General features: G+C 35.5%; 1 protein-coding gene across 1 annotated transcript in view; it reads left to right on the top strand.

Annotated features, from left to right (window-relative positions):
- Positions 1 to 25,457, top strand: part of TAB2 (TGF-beta activated kinase 1 (MAP3K7) binding protein 2) — a 67,029-nt gene that overhangs the window by 37,743 nt on the left and 3,829 nt on the right. Inside the window, exons 4-6 of the mRNA XM_044247113.1 lie at positions 15,307 to 15,467; positions 15,672 to 15,765; positions 17,114 to 17,194. Coding sequence (XP_044103048.1) covers positions 15,307 to 15,467; positions 15,672 to 15,765; positions 17,114 to 17,194 — 336 coding nt within the window. The remainder of the gene's footprint in view (positions 1 to 15,306; positions 15,468 to 15,671; positions 15,766 to 17,113; positions 17,195 to 25,457) is intronic.

Raw genomic sequence — 25,457 nt, 5'->3', positions numbered from 1 at the left:
ATTTCCTATATTAAACTGATCTTTTTTAAAAGTATTATGCAACATACACATATGATAAAAGAAATTTCAACCGCCCAAAAAAGAAAGGTAGAATAAACATGGGTCTCCTTTCAGCCCCTGCCTTAATCCTTACACCAGCCCTCCCAGCACTTAACTCTCAGAGGTAACCTCCGTTAGCCATCTTTATCCTCCTTGGCTTCATAAGCACAGGCGCACACACACCCCATCTGTAATGGGGATACACTATCCATATGTGGTGTGTATACATGAATACACATATGCAGGATTTTATCATCTGTACATACCCTATGGTATATATAACAAACATTGTAGAGAGGGACGACACGGTTTTTGCTTAACACCTTAAGATCATTGCATTTTGGCATGTACAAATCTATCTCATTCTTCCTTAAAAAGTTCAGTCATGGGGCACCTCGGCGGCTCAGTCAGTTAAAAGGTTTAGTTATTATTTTAATAGCTTTATTAAAATAGAGTTAATCCCATGAAGTTCACTTACTTACAGTGTACAGATCAATGATTTTTGGTATAGTAACTTACATGCCACCAGAAACAACAACCAATGTTAAACATTCTTCTCCCCTCAGGAAGAAACTCCACACCCTTTAGCCATCACCCGCCTGTCCCATTACCTCCAGCCCTAGTCCTAAGCAAACAGTCATCTACTTCTAGATTTACATCTTCTGGATACTTCATATAAATGAAATTATATAATACATAGTTTTCTGTGACTGGCTTTTTTCACCTAGCATAATGTTTTAGAAATTCATCCATGTTGTAGCATGTGTTAGTACTTCATTCCTTTTTATAGCCAAATAATGCACTAGTGTAGAGAGATACACTACACTTTTTGTTCGTTCATCAGTTGATGGACATTTGGTTGTTTCCATCTTTCAGCTATTACAAATAATGCTACTATAAACATTCATGTACACTTTTTGGTGGACATTTGTTTTTATATCTCTTGGACATATACTGGGAGTGGAATTCCTGATTCACATGGTAATTCTCTGTTTAACCACTGAGGAACTGCCAGACTGCTTTCCAAAGTGACTGTACCATTTGGCAGATTCCACCAGCTGATTATGAGGATTTTGATTTCTCTACATCATCAACAATATTTGCCATTGTTTGACTTTGAATCTTGCCATCCCAATAACTGTAAAGTCATATCTCCTTGTGGTTTTGAGTTGCATTTCTCTGATGGCTAATGACATTGAAGGTTACTACAGGTGTTTATTGGCCATTTGTCTGTTTTCTTTGGAGAAATGCCTATTTATATCCTGTGTCCCCATTTAAATTGGGTAATGTGTCTTTTTTTACTGAGTTACATGAATTCTTTGTGCTTTCTAAATGTAAGTCTCTTACATGATTTGTAATTATATTTTCCTATTCTGTGAATTTTCTTTTTTCCTTTTTTTTAAGTAAGCTCTACACCCAACATGGGGCTTGAACTTATGACCCCCGCAATCAAGAGTTGCATGCTCTGGGGCACCTGGGTGGCTCAGTGGGTTAAAGCCTCTGCCTTCTGCTCAGGTCATGACTCCCAGAGTTCTGGGATCGAGCCCCATATTGGGCTCTTTGCTCAGTGGGGAGCCTGCTTCCCTCTGTCTATCTGACTACTTGTGATCTCTGTCTGTCAAATAAATAAAATCTTTAAAAAAAAAAAAAAAAAAAGAATTGCATGCTCTACCAACTAAGCCAGCCAGGCATCCCGTCTTTCTATTTTCTTAATAGTGCTGTCTGCAGCACAGAAGTTTTTAATTTAGCTACAGTCCAAATTATTTATTTTGCTGTTTCTCCTTTCATTGCTCATGTTTTTGGTGCCATATCTAAGAATCAGTTGCCAAATCAGAAGTCTAGAGAATTACTCCTATGTTTTCTCCCAACAGTTTTATAGTTTTAATGCTCATATTTTGATCTTTAATGTATTTTGAGTTAATTTCTATATACTAGTATGAGGTAAGGGCCTAACTTCATTCTTTCACATGTGGCTTATCCAGATATCCCAGCACCCATCTGTTGAAAAGACTTTTCTTTCCTCACTGAATGGTCTTGGCACCCTCATAGAAAATCAGTTGACCTTAAGCACATGGGTTTATTTCTAGACTCTTAATTATTTTTCATTGATCTATATGTCTTCCTTTAGTCAGTACTATACTGATTAATTATTGCTACTTTGTGGTAAGTTTTGGAATTGAGACATGTAAATTCTGCATTGTTCTTTTTCTGGATTATTTTGGTTATTTGTGGCCTCTTGTTCCATATAAATTTTAGAATCAACTTGTCAATTTCTACAGATAAGTCAGCTGGGATTCTTATAGGAATTGCACTAAAATATTTTTCTACATATACTTGATTTAAAAAAAAATACAATCAAAATAAAAGGGTATGTACTGAAAAGTTCCCCTCACCAAAGACAACCAATAGCTATTCACAAATATTTCATTTTGTATTTTTCTAAAAATTGAAACTGTCTACCAAGCATATATATGTATATAAACGTATTTATATACATATATACACACATATTTACACCTCTTTTTGTACAAATACAGCATGTTGCTTTTTGTCTTTGTCATTTTTTTTGTCTCTGTCTCTTTGAAATTATTCCATGTCCGCAGGTGCAGATCTCTTTTCTTAAAAAATGGCTGCATAGTATTTTGTACCATAATCCATAACCAGGCCTTTCTTGATAGATAGATCTTAAGGTCTTGTTTTTACAAACTGCTGCAGTAAAAATCCTGTACATACGTATTTATGCCCATGTCCAAGTATGTTGGCAGAAGAGATTAGATTACCAGGAGTGGAACTGCTGTGTCAAAGGATATGTGTATTTTTAATTTTGATAGATATATCATTTAGCCTTGGTTATGCTTCAGTAACGAACTGGCTTTAACAACCAAGGTTTATCTCTAGCTCACTTGCCACTATAGATTAGCTGGTGGGCTCTGTTCTGTATCATCCTCACTTGAGGACCCAGGTTGAGGGAAGCTCCATTCCATGCCTCCATGAGTGGTCAGGCAAGACAAAAGGAATACAACAAATCGGTACTGATTCCTTAAGCTTCTACCCTGACATATTACTCTTTAGTAAAGCAAGTTACTGAGCCACATCTAACCACATCTGATTGCTAGAGAATGGGGAGGCATAATTCTACTATACATACCCAGAAGGCAGAGAGCCAGAAATATTTGGTGAAGGACACCAATGACTACCACAGAACATGTTGCCAATTTCAAGACTCGATCTACCAATTTATACTCTCATATTTGTAATTATGGCAATAATTTTTTTGGCAACTTTTTAAAAAATTTTTATTTATTTATTTGACAGATCACAAGGAGGCAGAGAGGCAGGCAGAGAGAGAGAGAAGGAAGCAGGCTCCCCACTGAGCAGAGAGCCCGATGCGGGGCTCAATCCCAGGACCCTGGGATCATGACCTGAGCCGAAGGCAGAGCCTTTAACCCACTGAGCCACCCAGGTGCCCCTTTTGGCAACATTTATAAGGATGTTCCTTTCTTGCCTCTCCTACCCATCACTATGTAGGTGATTGAAAAATATGTATATATCTTTGTCAGTCCTGCAAGCTAAAATGTATTGTTTGGGATTTTTAAAAATTACATCTTTTAAATATGAGTGAGATTGAGCATCTTTTCCTGTATTAATTTTTAAGCCATTTATATTTTGTGAACTTCCCTGTTTTTGTTGTTTTTTTCTAATACATGATTACTTTTAACTTGATCAATAAATTTTTTTGTTTTATAATTTTCTTTAATTTTGTATGCTCAAATTTGCCAATCTTTTTTTCCCTTCTGGTTTCTGGGGTTTATGTCTTATTTAGAAACTAGCCCTTCGGGGCACCTGGGTGGCTCAGTGGGTTAAAGCCTCTGCCTTCAGCTCAGGTCATGGTCTCAGGGTCCTGGGATCTAGCCAGGGGGCTCTCTGCTCAGCAGGGAGTCTGCTTCCTCCCTCTCTCTCTGCCTACTTGTGATCTCTGTCAAATAAATAAATAAAATCTTGAAAAAAAAAAAAGAAAGAAAGAAACTAGCCCTTCACAACATTCCGGTATTTCAAAAGATCAGAAATCTTGCACATACCTTCTCATAAATTATAGTGATAGTCTTTGAAACTATATAGAATTGGCCTCATTTCGCTTACCTGTGGCAACCCTTCAAAAACTTGAAAATAGTTATTTTCATATTTCTTATTCCCCCTTTAAAAGGGTAAGCCTTTTTAAACTGTAAATGTCCCCAGTTTCTTTAATGGTTCATCCATTTGTATTTCTTGGAGGCTCTTCAGCTTCTCTAAGGCCTGGTTTTATTTTTCTCTAAAACAAAAATTTTAGATAGTATCTGTATCTTAATGCTGTAAGATTGCATTAGAATCTTACTTATGTACAAATTAGGCCAAAAAAGTTTTATCTAGCAGAAATCTCATACTCATCTATTATTAATATGAAGTATAAGTAATTTAAGATTCTTAAAAATAATTACAGGAGTTAAGCATCATTCCTCATAGTTTTGTTATTTCTCTTACCCAGATTACAGGCCTAGTTGCAGCACTGTTGAAAGATCTGATTTCAGATTCTCCTTAAAAATGGGAAAGTAGATGAAAACATCAAGATGTTTATTTTAATGAGTAATTGCCATCTTTGAATCCTTTGTGACTCCATCACTAAACAAGTGATAATAATTACACATTAGCATATAAAACGAATACCCCTGCTGTCAACAATTAGAGTCTAGAAAAGTCTTGATTTATTTTAGAAGCTGACATTGTACCTTGCTTGGTACAGTCACTTAGGCATGTACCTGATTTAGGCATATAAAATCATTATGACAGACAAAAGTATAAAAGACATTAGGAATAAGTATCTATTGTGTTTCCAATGGCAAATTTCTCTCTCTCCTTTCTCTCTCTTTTATAATAAGCCCAAGATCTTTGTATCCATAAATACCTGTTACATTTTCCAGTGGCAAAGGTATTCTTTTAATATGTGCACTGCATACTCCCCCTTTTTTTTTCACTTTTGGAGAAATTATGTTATTTACAATATTAAATACCTAAAATTAGTAAAGCTAACATCATCTGAAACTTGAGATGTGTTTTTCTAATTACAAATAAAGTTGAGTAAGAAATTGTTTCCATCGCTCCCTGGAAGTTGACAAAAGCTGGGTAAAGACTAAGCTTTCTAAAACTGCTGCTTAAAAGATGCCTAGAGGGGTAGCTTTCGGGCCCTAGTATTTGAATTAACTAATAGTTATTTTAACAACCACAAGAGGGAGTTGCATGCTTAAATTACCTTTATCTACTAAAATGTAATTTTGACTGAAAGAGGATTTGAAAAGGTACTGAATTTTTTTTCTCTGTTACTCATCTTCCCTTTTTTTGTATTTCAGAGGTAAAGTAGATAGGTTTAGAAAACAAAGTCAATGTGTGATCAAGATGTTAAATATATAAGTTATTTTATTTTCTTGGTAGAACTAGCATATAAAAAAAAGCTACCTTTCCGCATTGTGAGCAACCTAGAAGTCTTGCCATATTTCAAAATGTATTCAGTTGCACTGTGATAAATACTAAAGGTAAACATTCAAGGAAACTCTAAAATAAATTTCATGTTTTTGTTTTATTAATATTTCTATCTCTTAGACCAAAAATTAGTATTTTACTCTGTCATTCATTGAAAGTCAAATTGTCATTATTTTACAGTTAACAGATATTTATCAAGTGCCTACAGTTGTCAGGGTTTAATATTAGATACCCTGTGGTACAAAACTGAATTCAGTGTTTACTCTCAAGGAGCTTGAGGTTTAGTTGAGACATGTACTTAATAATGAAAACTCAAAAATGCTGCATTTTTCCAAGTGTAAAATGAAATGAACTAACAAAAAAAGATATCTCCTATAGTGGGATATTGATTTATAAATACAAAGTAATAATATATAAGCTCTTGAAATAGTTCAACTTTGTTTCCTTCCTTGACATTTTACTCATGGTAATGTCCTTTGAACAGGGAGTATAGAAATTGACTTAAATTCCTTAACTATTAAAATTATCTTGGGGGTGCCTGGGTGGCTCAGTTGGTTAAGCATCTGACTCTTCAGTCCAGGTCTTCAGCTCAGGGTTATAAATTCAAGCCCTGCACTGGGCTCTACATCCAATCCAGAAAATCTCAGATTCCAGAATAGTAAAAATGTAATTAATGTGTTTTTGGCTGAATGAAATACTGTTACAATGCAAACATCACAAATAAAACTAAAGCACAGTCTTTACCAATGCCTTATTGTAGAAACTACTTATGTATGACTGGATATTATTTTACTAAGGTATGCATGCTTATATACATTTATATATATTTTATAGTATCTTATAGTATAGTTATAGTATCTATATACCTATAGTATAGTATCTTATAAATATAGTTATAAAATATAAATATGTATCTAATATATAGAGACACAATTATGTATCTGGGTTTAGGTTTATCTTTAAATTATCCTTGTTCCACATTCAGTGAACTCCTTCAGTTTAAAGGCTAGTGTTTTCTTTCAGTTCTGAAAATCCCCTCCTGATTCCTGTTTCCACTGTTTCTTTCTAGAACTTCTCTTATACAACTATTTGACTTCCTAGACCAGCCTTCTCTTTCTCATCGTTAATCCTCAAATATTCTACCTCCTTATCTTTACTGTTCTGTAATTGAGTATACTTAATTTTTGTTCCAACCCAGATAGGACATTTTCATTTCGGCAAATGCTGTTTTTAATTTCTAAGAGCTAGTTATCTAATGCTTTTCTCACAGCAGATTGTCTTATGGGTATGTGAATATCACAGATCACTTAATGATGCTAGTTAGGATTTAAGTTTTGTCTAGCTCCTGAATTATCTCTGCTTAATCTGGGTTTAATCTTTCTCTTTAACTAGGTCTTTTACATGTCAAATGTTACTAAAATATGTGGTGATCCATGGCTGTTGGTTTATATATAAGAATGAAGGACTGTGAAAGCTAACTTCCTTAGGTAGAGCCTGATTCAGACCAAAAGGGTCTTATTTATAAAAATACTATAATTGGGGTGCCCAGGTGACTCAGTTGGTTAAGCATCTGCCTTCAGATCAGGTAACTATCTCAAGGTCCTGGGATCCAGCCCCATATCAGGCTCCCTGGTCTGCTTATCCCTCTCCCTCTTCCTCTGCCCAACCTGGCTCCCCTGCTCCCCAACTCATGCTTTCTCTCACTCAGTCTTTCAAATAATTTTTTTTAAATGACTGTAATTAATTTTCTTCATTACGAGTCTGATAACAGTTCTTAATGTGTATGTACTGTATAATGGTTTATATGGTAGAAGTTAAAATTAGGAGACAGACCACAACTAGAGAACAAGAGTTCATTGGCTTTAGCTGAATTTTCATGATTTACCTTGACACCCCTCTTTTCTTTGTCATTCATCTTTCCCAGATGTCTATCTAAAAATCCCAAGCCACAAATGAAAGTGAACTAGACACATAAAAATCCAGGCCCTTAGAAGAAAGAATTGCTAAGAAAGAGAGAGTCATATATCTCTCCTGCTATCTTCAGAGCACTTTTTATTTTATTTATAATTGACAGACATACTTAAGAAATCCCGAATAGTCTATAAACTACATTTGTCACTTCTAAGTAATATAGTCATTATAACTCTGCTCTAAGTTTTTGTTTTCACTGGAAAGAAATGTCTCATAAATTCTCAGACTGTGGATTCACAATATTTTACTTTAGAGCTTCAGGCTAATCATAGGATATATCTTTCCATTTTCCCCAAAGGCAAGCCATGTCATTAGCCATTGTAAAAACATCTCTCTTTATGAATGTAATATTTTTTTCTATTTCAGAAACATTCTGAAGAATTTACTCCTTAACTTCAAAATACCCCCACAACCTTCAGCAGCTCTGGCTCCTTCATTTTTCTAAATCTTTTTTGAATCAGATTTCTGGCTGTTGTTAAAGGATATCTCCTGCTAACATTGGTCTTCTGTCTAGCTCTCAACTCTGTGGTTTACTTTCGTATTTTGATAGAAACATAAAAACTATCATATTGGGGATTACTAATGGAGCTCTCTCTGACTGGAAGAGTGTTCAGCCCCTGTCCTGGAATGTATGTTCTGAGATACACGGTTGGAAAATAAATTTGAATGTTCTTCTATGGTTTTCTAAACAAAGTTGGATGCTAGCTACCCCCCTCCCCGAATTTTATCATTAAGAAGCCTCTTTATCTCATAACATACTTTGCCCTAAAGTCAGTTTTGTTTTGTTTTTTTCTGAAGTGGGTATTACTACACTTGGTTTATTTTGATTTTATACTCATCTGGTCACTTTAAAAAGTTCTCTAGTGAGGGCACCTGCCCAACCAAGGGCAACTAGCTTTCGATTTTGGCCTACTTCATGATCTTAGATCTTGGCACCCCTCATGATCTTGGATCTTGGTGCCTGGGGATCAAGCTCCCTGTCAGGCTTTGCGCTCAGCAGGGAGTCTGCTCTAGAATTCTGTCTCCCTCTGCCGCTCCCCCAACCCCCACTCCCATACATGCCCTGTCTTTCCGAAGTAAATAAATAAATCTCTTAAGGAAAAAAAAAAAAAAAAAAACTTCTCTACTGGCCAAGATTTTCTCTGTATCTTTGGTTTTCAGTAGTTTGACTATGGTATGTCTGGTTTGTTTTGTTTTAATACTACTTGGAGATCTCTGGGCTTCTTTAATCTGTGATTTGTTGTCTTTCCTTAATTTTAGAAGATACTTTCCCATTATCTCTTCAAATATTCCTTTGACTTGTTTTTCACTGATTACATGTGTATTATTAGACTGTTTGATATTTCCTGCATCTCTTGGATGCTTTGTTCTTTTTTTCAATTTTTTCTTTGTGTTTGAGTAATTTCTGTCTCTCAAGTTCACTGATTCTTCTGTGTCCAGTGTGCTGGTAAGTCTGTTGAAGGAATCTTTTTTTTAAAGATTTTATTTATTTATTTGACAGAGAGTTGGAGGGGGAACCCAACAAAGGGGAGGGGCAGCAGGAGAGGGGAGAGCAGGCTTCCCACTGAGGAAGGAGCCCGAGGCGGGTCTTGGTCCCAGAACCTTGGGATCATGACTGGAGCCTAACCTAGGTGCCCCTGTTGAAGGAATCCTTTTTCTCTGATGCCATATTTAATTTCCAGCATTTGCCCTTTTTTATAATTTACATTTCTTAGATTATCTCTTCGTTCCTGCCTGTTGTCCACCTTTTTAACTAGATCCTTTAACATATTAATCACAGTTATTTTTAAATTCCATCAGGTAGTTCTAACATCTGGGTCATCTTTTATTGTGGTTCTGTTGATTGCCTTATCTCTTGGTGATAAGTTGGGTTTTTCTCTTGTTTTCTGTGTGTCTCATAATTTCTTGTTAAATGCCAAATGTTGTGTGTAAAAAAAAAAAAAAAAAAAAGAGAGAGACTAGATAAGTAGTATTTACACCCAGAAACAAGAACACCTCTCTTTTCTGTGGGTTTTATTAAAGGGCTGAGTCAGTTAAATGAGGTGCGGAGCTGGGTTTGGGTGTTGATGTTGCCTTTAGTGTACCACAGACTTTGAATATCCCCAGCAATTGACTCCTTTTATTTTGTGTCTCTTCAAGTGGTACCCAAAGCACAAAATATTTATTTTACTTTAGTCCTTTTACTCCTGACCTTTCTGTGCTATGATGAGTCCCCTTCTACTCAAACTTCCTAATATGATCAAGTCTCCACATGATCTGATAAAGGGCCAAATAGTAAATAAACTGTATGATTTTGCAAGCTGTGCAATTTCTGTCATAGCTCTTCACTTCTGCTGTTGTAACACAAAAACAGCTACACACAGTAAGTAAACAAGTAAGCTTGGCTGTACTCTGGTAAAACTTTTTTTCCGCAGAACAGGCAGTGGGCCGTTTTTGTCCAGTGGTCCAGTTTGTTGACCACTTCTTTAGGGCCTTGTTCTTGCACACACACACCACACACACACACACACACACACACACACACACACATCTCTCCTACCTCTATAGTGTAAGCTCCACAAGGGCAGGAATTTTTCCTGTTCATTGATTTCATAAGTAGACTCTCAATATATTAAAAAAATGTGTGAATGAATTGTTTTAAATGTGTTCTTATGAACAGCATATACCCAAATTTTAAAGAATCTAATGTGCAGGTCTCTTGTATCTAAACAAATACATTTAATTAAATTACTGTTGTCATTACTGATATATTTGGAATTATTCTTGTCATGATTTTTTTATTTTCTTTTTTTTTCTTTTTTCCTTCTTTCCTGCCATCTAAGTTTAACCAGATAATTATTATTATTATTATTATTATTATTTCTCCTTTTATTTGGTCTTTTAATTTAGAAACTGCATTCTATTTAGCTTTCTCTAGTAGTGATCCCTAAATAGTTAACATGTGTGTGTATTTTTTTTAAGTAGGCTTCACGCCCAATATGGGGCTTAAGGTCAATGACCCCAAGATCAAGAATCACATGCTCTACTGACTGAGCCAGCCAGGTGCCCCAACATGTGTATTTGGTTTAGCAACATTTGAGAGTATTCCTAAATACTAAAGACCTTAGAATGCTTTCTGGTCTTCACATTTCCAATTTCTTGTTATTTTCTAATGTTCTAGTTTTATTTTTTTCTAAGCAATTTATGCTACCCCACCCACTGCCATGGTCTTTCTCCATTGTTTTAGAGTTAGAACTTTATTTGAATTTATTCATCTGTTCTTTCCTCTTGTATTAATTTCCGTCTTATCAAAAAACATTAGTAGTTCTTTCAGCCGCAATCTGTGGTTGGTAAATTCCCCTAAACTTTATCTAAAAATGTATTTATTCATCCATGCTCTGATAATCTAGAGGATCAAATTATTGCATTATCTTCTGGATTCTGTTAGTTCTTTAGTTTTGGAACATTTTCAGCAAGCATCTCTTCAAATTTTGCCTCTCCTCCATTCTTTTTTTTTTTTTTTTTTTAAGATTTTATTTATTTATTTGGCAGAGAGAGATCACAAGTAGGCAGAGCAGCAGGCAGAGACTGAGGGGAAGCAGGCTCCCTGCTGAGCAGAGAGCCCGATATGGGGCTGGATCCCAGGACCCTGAGATCATGACCTGAGCCGAAGGCAGAGGCTTTAACCCACTGAGCCACCCAGGTGCCCCGCCTCTCCTCCATTCTTTCTGTTATCTTCTTCTGGAACTCCTTTTTAGACTTATATGAGATTTTTTAACCCCTTTAATGTTTGCTGTCGCTTTATCTCTGTGTCTGGGTAAGGATCTTAAATTTATCTTCCAGGTCACTAACTTTTACTTTGTCTAATCTGCTATTTCATTTGTTTGATTTTTTCATTTCACTGACTATATTTCTCATTTCTAGAGTTGTTTATGGTACTTTTCCTTTTTTTTTTTCTTTCCAGATTTTTATTTAAATTCTGTTAGTTTAACACATAGTGTAATACTGGTTTCAGGAGTAGAATTTAGTGATTCATCACTTACATAGAACACCCAGTGCTCATCCCAAGTGCCCTCCTTAATGCCCATCACCCTCTTAGCCCATCCCCCACCTACCTCCCTCCATTAAGCCTGTTTGTTTTCTGTTTAAGTGTCTCTGACCCTCTGTTTAAGGGTCTCTTATGGTTTGCCACCCTCTTTCTCTGTCTTTTTTTGCTATCCACTTCTTTCTCTCATATGTTCATCTATTTGTTTCCTATATCCCACATTTAAGTAAAATAAGATACTGGTCTTTCTCTGACTGACTTATTTTATTTAGCATATGTACCCTAGCTCTATCCAAATTGTTGTAAAAGCAAGATTTCATTCTTTTTTATGGCTGAGGAATATTCCATCGTGTGTGGGGTGTGTGTGTGTGTGTATGTGTGTGTATGTGTGTACCACAGCTTCTTTATCCATTCATTAGTTGATGGACACTTGGGCTCTTTCCATAGTTTGGCTATTCTTGATAAGGCTGCTTTAAACATCAGGGTGCACATACCCCCTTTGAATCTGTATTTTTGTATCCTTTGGGTAAATACCTAGTAGTGCAATCTCCCCTTTTGAGGAACTTCCACACTGTTTTCCAGAGTGGCTACACCAGTTTGCATTTCCACCAGAGTGTAAGAGGGTTCCCCTTTCTTTGCATCCTCCCCAACATCTGTTTCCCTTGTTAACTTTAGCCATTCTGACATGTGTGGGGTGATATATCATTGTGGTTTTGATTTGTATTTCCCTGATGGTGAGTGACATTGAGCATCTTTTCGTGTATCTATTAGCCATCTGGATGTCTTCTTTGGAAGAATGTCTATTCATGTCTTCTGCCCATTTCTTAACTGGATAGATTATTTGGTTTGGGGATGGTGAGTTTTATAAGTTCTTTGTAGTTTTTGGATGCTAACCCTTTATCAGATACATCATTTGTAAATATCTTTTCCTATTCTTTAACCTGTCTTTTAATTTGAGTGTGGGGGCTCTTTCTGGGCCATTGATTCTCATGATAGATCATTTTCTTGTTTGGTCATACTTTTCTATTGAGAGCTTCTCTTCAATTTTTCCATATGGATCCCTTAGTAATAGCTCACTGGTAGTAGAGGTGGATTGCTGACAATCAGTTTGCATTTGCTTCTGGCAGACACTCCAAAGAAATCACTTAGCCTGGGGATAATTGTCATAATAATTTCTCACCCTGTGGTTCACTCTCTGCCCTTACAGTATAAATTTTGATCACTCAAATGTGTTATAAGTTGGGTTTCAGTTTCTTAGGAAATCTGTTCTCATCCCTGCTTCATAATATAATATTGAAGAGTACCACAAATGTATATCTTGTTTTATAATTTCAGCGTAAATATAAACCATCATTTAGTCATTAGAGAATATTGAAGGATTTAGTCATTAGGGAGAAATTTTTGAGTATTAATTTTAAGAAATGCTACTTACAAATAATGACAAATTTGAACAAATTTCTAAATAATGCCACTTGAGACACATTGTCGGTAGATGGTTGGAGTTTAGAAATGAAGGAAAGTATATTATTCCTCATCTTCCTTTACCTTGTCCTTCATTCTCACTATAGTCCTGCTTCCAGCTTTTCTTCTCTTTGTGTCCCAGTCAAAAAATAACAGCCTACATCCTCGTCTTCTTTTAGGAGAATGAACAAACCCTTATTTAGAATTATATTTTGGAAATAGATGGATAAAACTGCAGTTCACATAAATAAGCCAATTTGAATAAAAGTCTGACAAAACAAGCTTGATAGGAAAGTAACAAAGACACAGCAAGTTTTCAACCAAGAACATGTTTATCTCCAAAAACACCTCCCTGAAGTCATAAAATATGTATTAAAATGGGAGGAAGGTTAACAGTGTTTTAGTGTTTATCAAAAAAGAATCAGCCATGGTTTTTAAAACTTGAAACATTATGCCCAAGTATTTATTTCTTCCAATAAATAAGAAAGGAGAATTACAGACAAAGCATCTATGGATTAGAACAGTGTCAGATTTTGGCGGGGTTGAGGGGGGGTGGGATTACCTACCATTTAAGGTTAATTTTGAAGTACTTGAGCCTAATAGCCTCCCCCCTTCTGGTTCTAGAATACACTGCTAGATTGAATAGCCCAAATGTGCCATAATCTTTTTCTTATTTTTTAGATTCATAAAATTTGAGATTAATTGAAGATGACTATTCAGCATTAATCTAATCTTCTGTTTAATCTACTTGAGTTTTTCATTTTAATAGTTTTCCTTTTTAAAGGTTGTTAACTATACTTTTCTAAATCCACCTGTTTTCTCATGATAGAATCATCCCAAGCTGACTTTTTACAAAAGTGGCCACAGGTTATCTTCACTTCCAGTCCAGTACCCTAAAAAGGAGGCTTACATTGTCCAAGGATTAATCATAAGAACATACACTGATCTTTATGACTTAAGAAAGTTTCCCATGCAGTTTATCATTCATGCTACAAGTCTGATTTACATAATTTCTTTCTTTAAAAATCTTAGGAAAATAAAGGAACATGGGTGTCAGTTAAGTATCCAACTCTTGATTTCAGCTTGGATCATGATCCTCAGGGTCATGAGATCGAGCCCCTTGTCATGCTCTGTGTAGAGCATGGAGCCTGCTTAAGATTCTCTCTCCCCCTCTGCCCCCTCCCTGACCTGTGCCTGCATGCACACTCTCTCTCTCAAAAAAAAAAAAAAAACCTTAGGAAAATATTTTCACAAAATATGAGTGATTTCTCTATGTGGTATCATTTTTACTTTGTGAGTTGAATAATTTAATACTAATGTTTCTCAATTTGGAGCTGCCTAGGTAGCTTAGATGGTTAAGTGTCCAACTCTTTTTTTTTTTTTTTTAAGATTTTTTTTTTAATTTATTTATTTGACAGACAGAGATCACAAGTAGGCAGAGAGGCAGGCAGAGAGAGAGAGAGAGGGGGAAGCAGGCTTCCCGCTGAGCAGAGAGCCCGATGCGGGGGATGCGGGGCTCGATCCCAGGACCCTGGGATCATGACCTGAGCTGAAGGCAGAGGCTTTAACCCACTGAGCCACCCAGGCGCCCCAAGTATCCAACTCTTGATTTCAGCTAGGGTCATGGTCTTGGGGTCTTGAGATTGAGTCCCATATCAGGCTCTGCACTGAATGTGGAACCTACTTAAGATTATCTCTCTCCCTTTGTCCCCTATCCCCCACCCTTGCTCACATGGTTGCACTCTCTCTTTAAAAAAAAATAAATAACAATTTAATGATAACATTTATATGTATTGAAATTGCTTTGTTTTATTTATTGCATACATCAAAATGGATTTAGCTTAACCCACATTCCCTTTTAAAATGTCTGCAAAGTGTTCATATTAGAATACCTTAGCAGAGTCCAACACATCAGGCTTCTTAGAGTTGAAGGTCTTAACCTTTCAGGGAGTCAGATGTTAATTAAATAGTAGTTACTAGAGTAGTTGACTAGACTGGAGCATTTAGAGAAGTAATAGCTACTAAAAGTACTGTCCTTAGCCAGAAAGGGCGTTTATCCAAACACTTTTTTAAAAAATTTTAAACAAGTAGTAATGTTTGTCTGCTTAAATAATTAAAATAATTTGCAAGTTAAAAATTTTGAAATTTTAAACATTTAAACTCAGAATAGTTTGTTTTAAGGTATCTTGGCATACTTTTGTTTGTTGCAGAAATATTTACTTGTTTTGTTTTCCCAAGGCAGCTTAAAGGTTAACTGACTAAAGTGGGTGGGTCCTCATGTTTACTAATATGTGTTGCAGCTCTGTTGGTACACCAGAAGGCCAGAATGGAACGACTTCAAAGAGAACTTGAGATTCAAAAGAAAAAGCTGGATAAACTAAAATCTGAGGTCAATGAAATGGAAAATAATCTAACTAGAAGGCGCCTGAAAAGATCAAATTCCATATCCCAAATACCTTCAGTAAGTCTGTAACTCTTGTGACCTCTGTGCTTGAACATGAGAATCGGCGATCTGTCGTAGGTGTAAAAAGCTGATCTGGTTTTTTTAGAAGAGCTCTCAATTCATTCTTGTTTCTTTGCCCTTGCCCTCCCCTGCCAAACTCCACTCTTAACTAATGACAAGAGAATTCAATGCAGATCCTTCTCACACGGAATTATTTTTCAGCTCGAAGAAATGCAGCAGTTGAGAAGTTGTAATAGACAACTCCAGATTGACATTGACTGCTTAACCAAAGAAATTGATCTTTTTCAAGCCCGAGGTAAAGTTCAGTGCATATTCAACTGAAATTCATTGTATTAATATGCCAACTCTTTTCCTGTGGCTGAATACAAACTTAGCAGTTATAATCTTCAATTGTCTCAGGTTTGACTTTGGAGCCAGATAGTACTAAAAACTATTGTTTTTTTCTTCCAGAAGAAATTATGTATTTGGCTTATGAATAATTTGATAAGATTTGTATTATTCAAACCTGCTTTATTCTCATGTTAAGGGAAGACGGTGATTATGGCTATGTTGTCAAAAGTATTGCTGTTAAATATTAGTAGAATGTATAATATTTATAATATTTTTATAATATTTAATAAGGTTAAAATATAGGTACTCGTGTCTTTTTCCTATTTCCTTTTTTCCTTTTATCTTTTGAGAATCATGCTTTTTTTTTTTTTTTTGGAGAATCATGCTTTTAAGAACATAGTTAAAAAGGCATCCCCACCCTAATGGCACTTTCTTAATTGATAAAACAGAGAAGGGAATAAAAATGTGGCTTACACATTTTTAGAACAAGGATAGCTTATTATGAAAACTTGAGCTATTCCTGATAAGCAATAGTTGGTTATTGTAGCAAAAAATCTTGACAATTTAAGTCAGTTCCTTAGGCAACTAACAGGAAATTTTATAACTTAAACCTAATGCTGAAGTTAGGGAAATAATAGAAATATATGAAATGGAAGACAGGATAAGAGAAGGAAACCAACAAAAAAGAAGTCCTTAATTACTCTTTTTAAATGTGTGCTGAAAATCCATCAAGTTGAAAGATGATAATGTTGTATTTTCTTTTAAAACCTCCATAAGTCATGTATCTTGAAATACTCTCTGAAGATGCCGTAGTTTAAAAAGCAAGAAAAAGGAATTTAGTGCTGATCTAGCAACCATAGTTCTTAACTTATTCCTTTTGTCATCTGAACCATTATATTTAATTAGTGCAAGGTTTTTAATACTTATTTGGGGCCAAGCTATTTATTTAGTTGCTTAAGATCATGTTTGATCATTTGAAATTATATTTTAAATTGTTAAATTGTAAGTTATTTTAACTTGGCACATAGAGCAGTGGTCTAGTTGTAATTCTGTTACTGTCTTACTAACAGTTAAGTTTGACTTATTCCCCTGTTTACCACTTAAACATCTGTTGTGAGTACTATATTATACCTTCCTTGGCTGTTTTGACATCCTTACATGTAATTTGAGATTAGAGGTGCAAAATAAATGAAAACATTTCTTCTATTTATACTGTGACATTATTTAGAAAGAAAATATTTGCTTTTTTAAAAAATAAAATTAAATATTTTTGAGCTATAAACATTGATACATTTACTTTTTATATATTTCAGGACCACATTTTAATCCCAGCGCTATTCATAACTTTTATGACAATATTGGATTTGTAGGTCCTGTGCCACCAAAACCCAAAGGTTAGTGTATTCATTATGTGTGAAAACCATTACATTTTGAAAACGAAGATTTTAGAAAATTTTATTCTTAGCAGCCTTCCATTCTATAAGTGCTTCAAACTTTGGCATTCGTGGATGAATTCATTAGGAAGATAGTTGCTTATTTTCACTTACATGTTGGGGATTGGGGAGCATGCAGAAGTGTAATGTACTTAGCTCTTTAAAAGTAATATTCATGTCCTTAGGATTCATTATATACTCCTAAAATAGCAAGTCTTGGGGGAAAAAAAATCAGTAAAATTTGTACTCTTTAAAATTTTAGATAACTGATGAGAACAATACTTTAGGGAAGTTTTTTTTCATGAGTATTTTGTTTATGCATAATTCTGTATAATCACAATACTCTGAATTTCAAATGAATGATTATTGAAAATTATCACCTACTATCATTTTACATCATTGGTAATCAGATTTGTATATACATGTAATGAAGGTATGTCAAAATATGTGTGTGGATTTTTTTACTCTAGGAATTAAAATAGAGAAATGAGAAAGAATAGGCACGTTACTAACTCTTTGGTTTGTTACAAGACTTTTCGCAGTCTCATTCAATATCCTGTTCTCTCCACTCCCTCATTTTTGTTTAAATATAATTCGATTAGGATTAGCCGTATCTTCATGGTGTGTTTGTTTGTTTGTTTAATATTTCTATACATAGATAGGTGGAATGCAGTGAACTATTATTACAGAAGAGCGAAAGTAAGATTATTTTGTCACAGTAAGCAGTGGTTAAAATACTAAATGCCAGTTGGACTTTAATTGAATAAAGGGATAAAGAGAACAGTGGCATAACCTAGCTCCTTAAAATAGGCAAAGTGGGTATTTCCAGACTCTGAATGAGAGTTACTTTAATATGATCTTTTCACTCTCTCAAAAATTAACTAGATTTTTTCTTATGAAAAGATTTCCTGTTTTGCTTCAGCATAATCCACTACTTACGTGTTGAGTGTAGGAAAAAGTATATGGAGGTTACGTGGAAAATAGATGAAATAAGATTGGTCTTGACAATTGAAGCAGGATAAGAACATGAGGGTTTATTTCACTATGCTCTGTTTATAAGTGTGAAGTTTTTCATGGTGATAAAAAGTAAGGAAAGCTAGAACAGTAGAAAGTACAGATGGAAGCCTTTCCTTATATTTATAATATGTCAAGGGGAGGGATCCAAGATGGTGGCATATGAAGAACCTAAACCCACCTCTTCCCATGGACATACCATATCTACACCTCCATATAGAACAGTTCCTCCTGAAAGGCTGATTAAACAGCTTCTACATAATAATAAAGGGTGGAAGGACCACATAGCCATTGGAAGAAGAGATGGAATCACAGTAACCATAGGAACCCCAACCCCTACATTGTGAACTGCAGACAGAGAGAGAGCACTGAAGGACCCATGCACAGATCTGCCCACCTTGCCCCCCCACACCAACAAAAAAGCTGTGATTTAAAGTGCAACTAGAGGGGCACCTGGGTGGCACAGTTGGTTAAGTGTCTGCCTTTAGTTCAGTCATGGTCCTGGGGTCTTAGGATCCCACACCAGGCTCCCTGCTCAGTGGGGAGTCTTCTCCCTCTGCCCCACCTCCACCTGTGCTCTCTCTCTCAAATAAATAAATAAATAAATATATTTTTAAAAAAATAAAATAAAGGGAGACGTATTAGTGAAGAAAACCCATATACCAACTCTAGAGCTTCTACCAAATGGTGGAGAACTGCTGGAACTTACTCTGGAGTCAGAAGTGCAAGCAAGCACCATGTTTGCCTTCTCCCACCTCCTTGATAACATAAATGGGAGCAGAGTCTAGTTACCGTAGCCAGCCTACCCTCTCAGCAGGACTTATGCCTCTTCCCCACTGCCCCCATTAGCTCCAGCCATCCTTCCAAAATAGCCCCTTGTACCCGTGCCCACCTGAGCTCTGGCCATCCCACCAAGGTGGCCCACAGTGCACTCGTGCACACTAGTGCACCCTCAGCCTATACCCAGTGCAGCTCCAGCCATCCTACCAGAGCATCCCTTCATGGAGTACCATCAGACTCAGCTCATACTTCCTACAGCTACCACCAGCCAGCCAAAGCTTCCAGGCACATGCACTCTATACAGGGACCTTCCTACACAGAGCCTCTCCTTCCTGACTGGGAGAGGTAGCTCCGTTGCCTCATTCATAGAAACAAACACAGAAAGTCAAACAAAATGAGACAGAGGAATGTCCTACAAACAAATTCAGAAAAGGAGCTAAATGAAACAAATAAACAATCTACTTGATAAAGAATTTAAAAGTAATGATCATAAAGACGCTCATCAAACTTGAGAGAAGAGTGGTTGAGTTCACTGAGAACTTCAACAAAGAGATAAAAAAATATAAAAAGAATCAGACCTGAAGAATACAAGTAGTGAAATAAAAAATACACTGGAGGGAATCAGCTGCAGATTAGAGGATGCAGAGGAACCGATCAATTATCTAGAGCCAGGGTAATAGAAAGCACCCAAGCTGAACAGCAAAAAGAACAAAGAATGTTAACAAATGAGGACAGGTTAAGAGACTCTGGGGCATCAAGAATAATAACATTCACATTACTGAGGTCCCAGAAGGAGGAGAGAGAGAGAGAGGAAGGGGCAGAAAACTTATTTTAAGAGATGATAGTTGAAAACTTCCCTAACCTGGGGAAGGAAGCATAAATCCAGGTTCAGGAAGCACAGAGAGTCTCAAAAAAGATGAGCCCAAAGAAGTTCACACCAAGACACAGACTTAAAATGTCGAAGATTAAAAGTAAAGAATCTTAAAACAGTAAGAGAACAGGAACTAGTTTTATATAAAGAAAAACCCCACAAGACTATCAGCTGATTTTGCAACAGAAGCTGTAGCCAGAGGGGGTGGCGTGATATATTCAAAGTTCTGAAAGGAAAAAAACCTACAACCAAGATACTATTCAGCAAGGTTATCATTTAGAATTAGAAAGCTAGAGTTTCCCAGATAAACAAAAGTTAGAGTCCATCACCACTAATCCAGCTCATAAGAAATGTTAAAGGGACAAGAAAAGGCCATAACTAGAAATAAGAAAACAAGGAAATGAAAAAATTTTCCAGGTGAGACCAAACATATAGTAAAGATAGTTGATCAATTGCTTATAAAGCTTAGTATGAAGACAAAAGTGGTAAACTCAACTATATCTTAAAAAAAATTAAGGGACTCTCAAAATAAAAAGACATAAATAGGACATTTACATAAAACACAGAAGAGAAAGTAAAAATGTAGTACTTTTAGAGTGTGTTTGAACTGCAGTGATCATCTGCTTCATAGGGACTGCTATATACTTCAGATGTTACATACAAACTTCTTGGTAACCACCAACCAAAAGCCTACAATAGATACACAAAAAATAAAGAGAAAGGAATCCAAGCATAACATTAAAGAAAGCCATCACACAAGAAAGGAACATAGAAGAACTACAGAAACAACCAGAAAACAACAAAATGGCAATAAGTACATACCTATCAGTAATTACTTTAAATGTAAATGGTTTGAATCCTCCAGTCAAAGAGATAGGGTGACTGGATGGTAAAATAACAAGGCTCATCTATATGCTCCCTACAAGAGACTCAATTCAGACCTAAAGATACTGAAAAGAAAGGGATGGAAAAAGATACTCCATGCAGATTGAAGCAAACAAACTGGGGTAGCAGCACTTACATCAGACAAAGTAGACTTTAAAACAAAGACTGTAATGAAACAAAAGAGGGCATTATGTAATGATAAGGAAGGAGATCAACAAAAGGATATGACAATTGTAAATCTCTATGCACCCAGCAAAAGAGCACCTACATATATGAAGCAAATATTAACAGACATAAAGAGAAAAATTGATAGTGATACAATAATAGTAGGGAACTTGAACTGTACACTCACATCAATGGAGAGATTTTCCAAACAGAAAATAAGGAAATAGTGTCTTATGAACAACCCATTAGAACACATGGACTTAACAGATAGATAAAGAGCATTTCATCCAAAATATATAATGTCAAGTACACATGGAACATTCTCCAGGAGAGTTCACATGTTAGGCCACAAAACTTAAGTCGATGAACTTAAGAAGACTGAAATCATGTCAAGCATCTTTCCAACCACAGTGCTATAAAACTAGAAGTCAATTACAAGGGAACAATTGGGGGGAAAAAATATGTGGAGGCTGAACAACATATTTAACAATCAGTACATCAGTGAAGAAATCACAGAGGATATCAAAAAATACCTGGAGACAAATGAAAATGGAAGCACAGGTTCACATTCTCTGGAATGTAGCAAAACCCAGTTCTAAAAGGGAAGTTTATGGTGATAGAGGCATACCTCAAGAAACAAGAAAAACCTCAGATAATCTAACTTTATACCCACAGGAACTAGAAAAAGAACAAGCAAAGCCCAAAGTTAGTAGAAGAAAGGAAATAATAAAGATCAGAGTAGAAATAAACAAAAATAGAGCTAAGAAGAATAGAAAAGAGCAATGAAACTAGAAACAGAAACAGAAACAGAATTGATAAACCTTTAACCAGACACATCAGGAAAAAAGAGAGGGCTCAAATAAATAAAAGATGAAACAGGAGAAATAATAACCAATACTACAGAAATACAAAGGATTATAAGGGATAACTATAAAAAGTTTTATGCCAAGATTTTAACAACCTAGAAGAAATGGATAAATTCTTAGAAATAAACACTGTTCCAGGACCAAATCAGGAAGAAATAGAAAATCTGAACAGACCGATTACTAATAACAAAATTGAATCCAGAATCAAAAAACAGCAAACAAAAGTCCAGATGGCTCCACAGGTGAATTCTGCCAACATTTAAAGAAGAGTTGGTATCTATCCTTCTCAAGCTATTACAAAAAATAAAAGAGGAAGGAAGACTTCCAAATTTATTCTGCGAGGCCAGCATTGTCCTGATAAACAAAACTGACAAAGATACTACCAAAAAAAGAGAATTATAGGCCAGAATCCCAGATGGACATAGATGCAAAAAATCCTCAACAAAACATTACCAAATGCACTTCAACAAAACAGGGAAAGGATCATCTGCCACAATCAAGTGGGACTCATTTCAGGGACGTGAGGATGTTTAATATCTCCACATCAGTCAGTATGATACAGGGGGTATAGCTCAGGGGTAGAGCATTTGACTGCAATCAGCATGATACACCACCACATTAACAAAGTGATGCAGAAAAAGTATTTGACAAAACTCAACATTACTTCATGATAAAAACTCAACAAAGTGGGTTTGTAGGGAACATACCTCAATAAAATAAAGGCCATATATGGTAAACCTGTAGCTAACATGATAATCACTGGTGAAAAACTGAAAGCTTTTCCTCTAAAATCAGGAAGCAGACAAGGATCCCCACTTTTGCCATTTTTATTCAACATTTATTCAACTGTAAGTTCCTAGCTGCAGCAATCAGAAAAGAAAAAAAAAAGTATCCAAGTTGATAAGGAAGGAGTAAAATTGTCACTATTTGCAGATGACATGATACTATATATAGAAGACCCTGAAGACTCCACCAAAAAAACTATTAGAACTAATACATGAATTTAGTAAAGTTGCAGGACACAAAAATTAATATGCAGAAATCTGTTGCATTTCTATACACTAACAACAATGTAGCAGAAGAGAAATTAAGAGAACAATCCCATTCATAGTTGCATCAAAGAAAACTAAAATACCTATAAATAAATTTAACCAATGAGGAAAAAATACCTGTACTCTGAAAACTGTAAGACATTGATGACAGAAATTGAAGACAACACAAACAAATGGAAAGATATGCCATGTTCATGAATTGGAAGAACTGACCCTGTTAAATGTCTTTTCTACCAAAGCAATCTACACCGAGAGTCAGTGTAGTCTCTACCAAAATACCAATGATATTTTTCACAGAGCTAGAACAAATAAGCCTAAAATTTGTATGGAACCCAAAAGACCCCAAATAGCCAAAGCAACCTGGAGAAAGAACAAAGCTGGAAGTATCACAATCCCAGATTTCAAGATATGGTGCTAGCACAAAAATAGACACATAGACCAATGAAACAGAATAGAGTGCCCAGGAGTAAACCCACACTTAAATCATCAGTTAATCTACAACAAAGTAAGTTGGGGGGAGGGGGGAACAGTCTCTTCAATTGAGAATATTAGACTGCTTTGTGCAAAAGATGAAACTGGACCACATATATCATATATAAAAATAAGCTCAAAATGGATTAAAGACCTATAGATAAGACCTGAAATCATAAACTCTTAAAACATAGGCAGTAATATCTTGAATATTGGCCTTAGCAACATTTTTCTAGATATGTCTCCTCGAGCAAGGAAAACAAAAGCAGTTGTCAAACTAAAAAGGTTTTGCATAGCTAGAAAATCACCCGCAAAACAAACAGGCAACTACTGAATGGGAGAAGATATTCACAAACGATATATCTGATAAGAGATTAATATTTAAAATAAATAAAGATCTCCTACAACTCAACACCAAAAAACCCCCCAAATAATCCAATTTTTAAATGGGCAGAGGACTTAAATAGACATTTTTCCAACAAAGACATGCAGATGGCCAACAGACACATGAAAAGATGCTCGTATGACCCATCATAAAGGGAAATGCCAATCAAAAGTACACTGAGACAACACTCACATCAGTCAGGAGCGGCTAACATCAAAAAGACAAAAAAATCATAAAACAATAAAAAAAAAGACAAGAAATAACAAAGTAGTGATGAGGATGTGGAGAAAAGGGAACCCTTGTGCAGTGTTGCTGGGAACTTAAATTTGTGTAGCTACGTGGAAAACAGTATGGAAATTCCTCAAAAATTAGAAATCCCATGCAGCGCAGTAATTCCATTGCTGGATATTTACCCAAAGAAAATGAAAACAGTAGCTTGAAAAGATACATGCATGCCTATGTTTTTTGCAGCATTATTTATGATAACCAAAATACTGGAGGAACCTAAGTGTCCATTGATAGATGAATGAATAAAGAAGATGGGGGGGGTGTATGTGCACATGTGCGCACGGTGGAATATTATTCAGCCATAAAGAAGAATGAAATCTTTACATTCACAACAGCATGAATGAACCTAGACAGTATTATGCAAAGTGAAATAAGACAGAGATAATATACCATATAAGTTCAATTATATGTGGAATCCAGAAAATCAACAGCAACAACACAAACAACAACATGTGTTTTAGATTCAGACTCATAAATACAGAGAACAATCTAATGGTCACTGGGGTAGAGAGGGATGAGCAAAGTAGGTGAAAGGGATTAAATGGTACACACTTCCAGTTGTAAAATAGATTAAGTCACAGGGATAAAAAGTACAGCATAGAGAAAGAATATAGTCAATAAAATTGTAATAACTCTGTACAGTGACAGATGGTAGCTACATCATGGTGAGCATTGTATAGTGTATAGAATTGTTGGATCACTCTGCTGTACCCCTGAAACTAATGTAACATTGTATGTCAGCTATACTTAAGAAGTTTATAACATGTCAAATTTGAAATATAGTAATTATTACCCAAAAAAGGAAAACAAGAAAAAAATATATTAAAAGCTTTTCCACAAAAGATAGAAGCTTTTGTGTGCTTCTATCTATCTATCTATGCTGTTTTGGAGAAATATAGAATCAAACATTTTGCCTTCAACTAAAATAAAGAATTACTAGTTTCATTTATAGAGATTTATTTAATTAGAACTGATTGTGCATTTCTGCTTTACACTGCAGTGTTTTGTTTTTTTAAAATAGCTAAAATTTCTGCGGAAATCACAAGCCAACCTTTGCAGTCTAAATTCCTCTTAAATTCTGGTTTCCGGATACCTCTAATAAAAAGATTTTTAAGTTTAACCAGCAAATGAGATTGTGCAGGTATAAGAAAACCATTGGAGATTTCTCATTAAAAAAAAAAGTATATGTTCCCTATTGATTGCCCTGGATATTACTTCAATAATGAAGAAGGTGCTGATATTTAATAATAGATTAAAGTATTAATAGAAATAGTCCACCTTCCTAAAAACCTTTGTAGTTAAGTAGAAAAGGTAGACAGTTTTTTAAATGTGCCAGGTAGGAATATTTTCTAACACTTAAGTGAGACCAAAATTCTAGGAAGTAGGATGGAGCCCCAAATTAGAACAATCGGTCCATAAAATGTTTCCCAGGTATGAAGTGTAAAAT

Source organism: Neovison vison, chromosome 1 (genome assembly GCF_020171115.1).
Source record: "Neovison vison isolate M4711 chromosome 1, ASM_NN_V1, whole genome shotgun sequence".
Lineage (NCBI taxonomy): Eukaryota > Metazoa > Chordata > Mammalia > Carnivora > Mustelidae > Neogale > Neogale vison.
The sequence above is the reverse complement of the archived record's forward strand: the minus strand, read 5'-3'. Positions and strand labels throughout refer to the sequence as shown.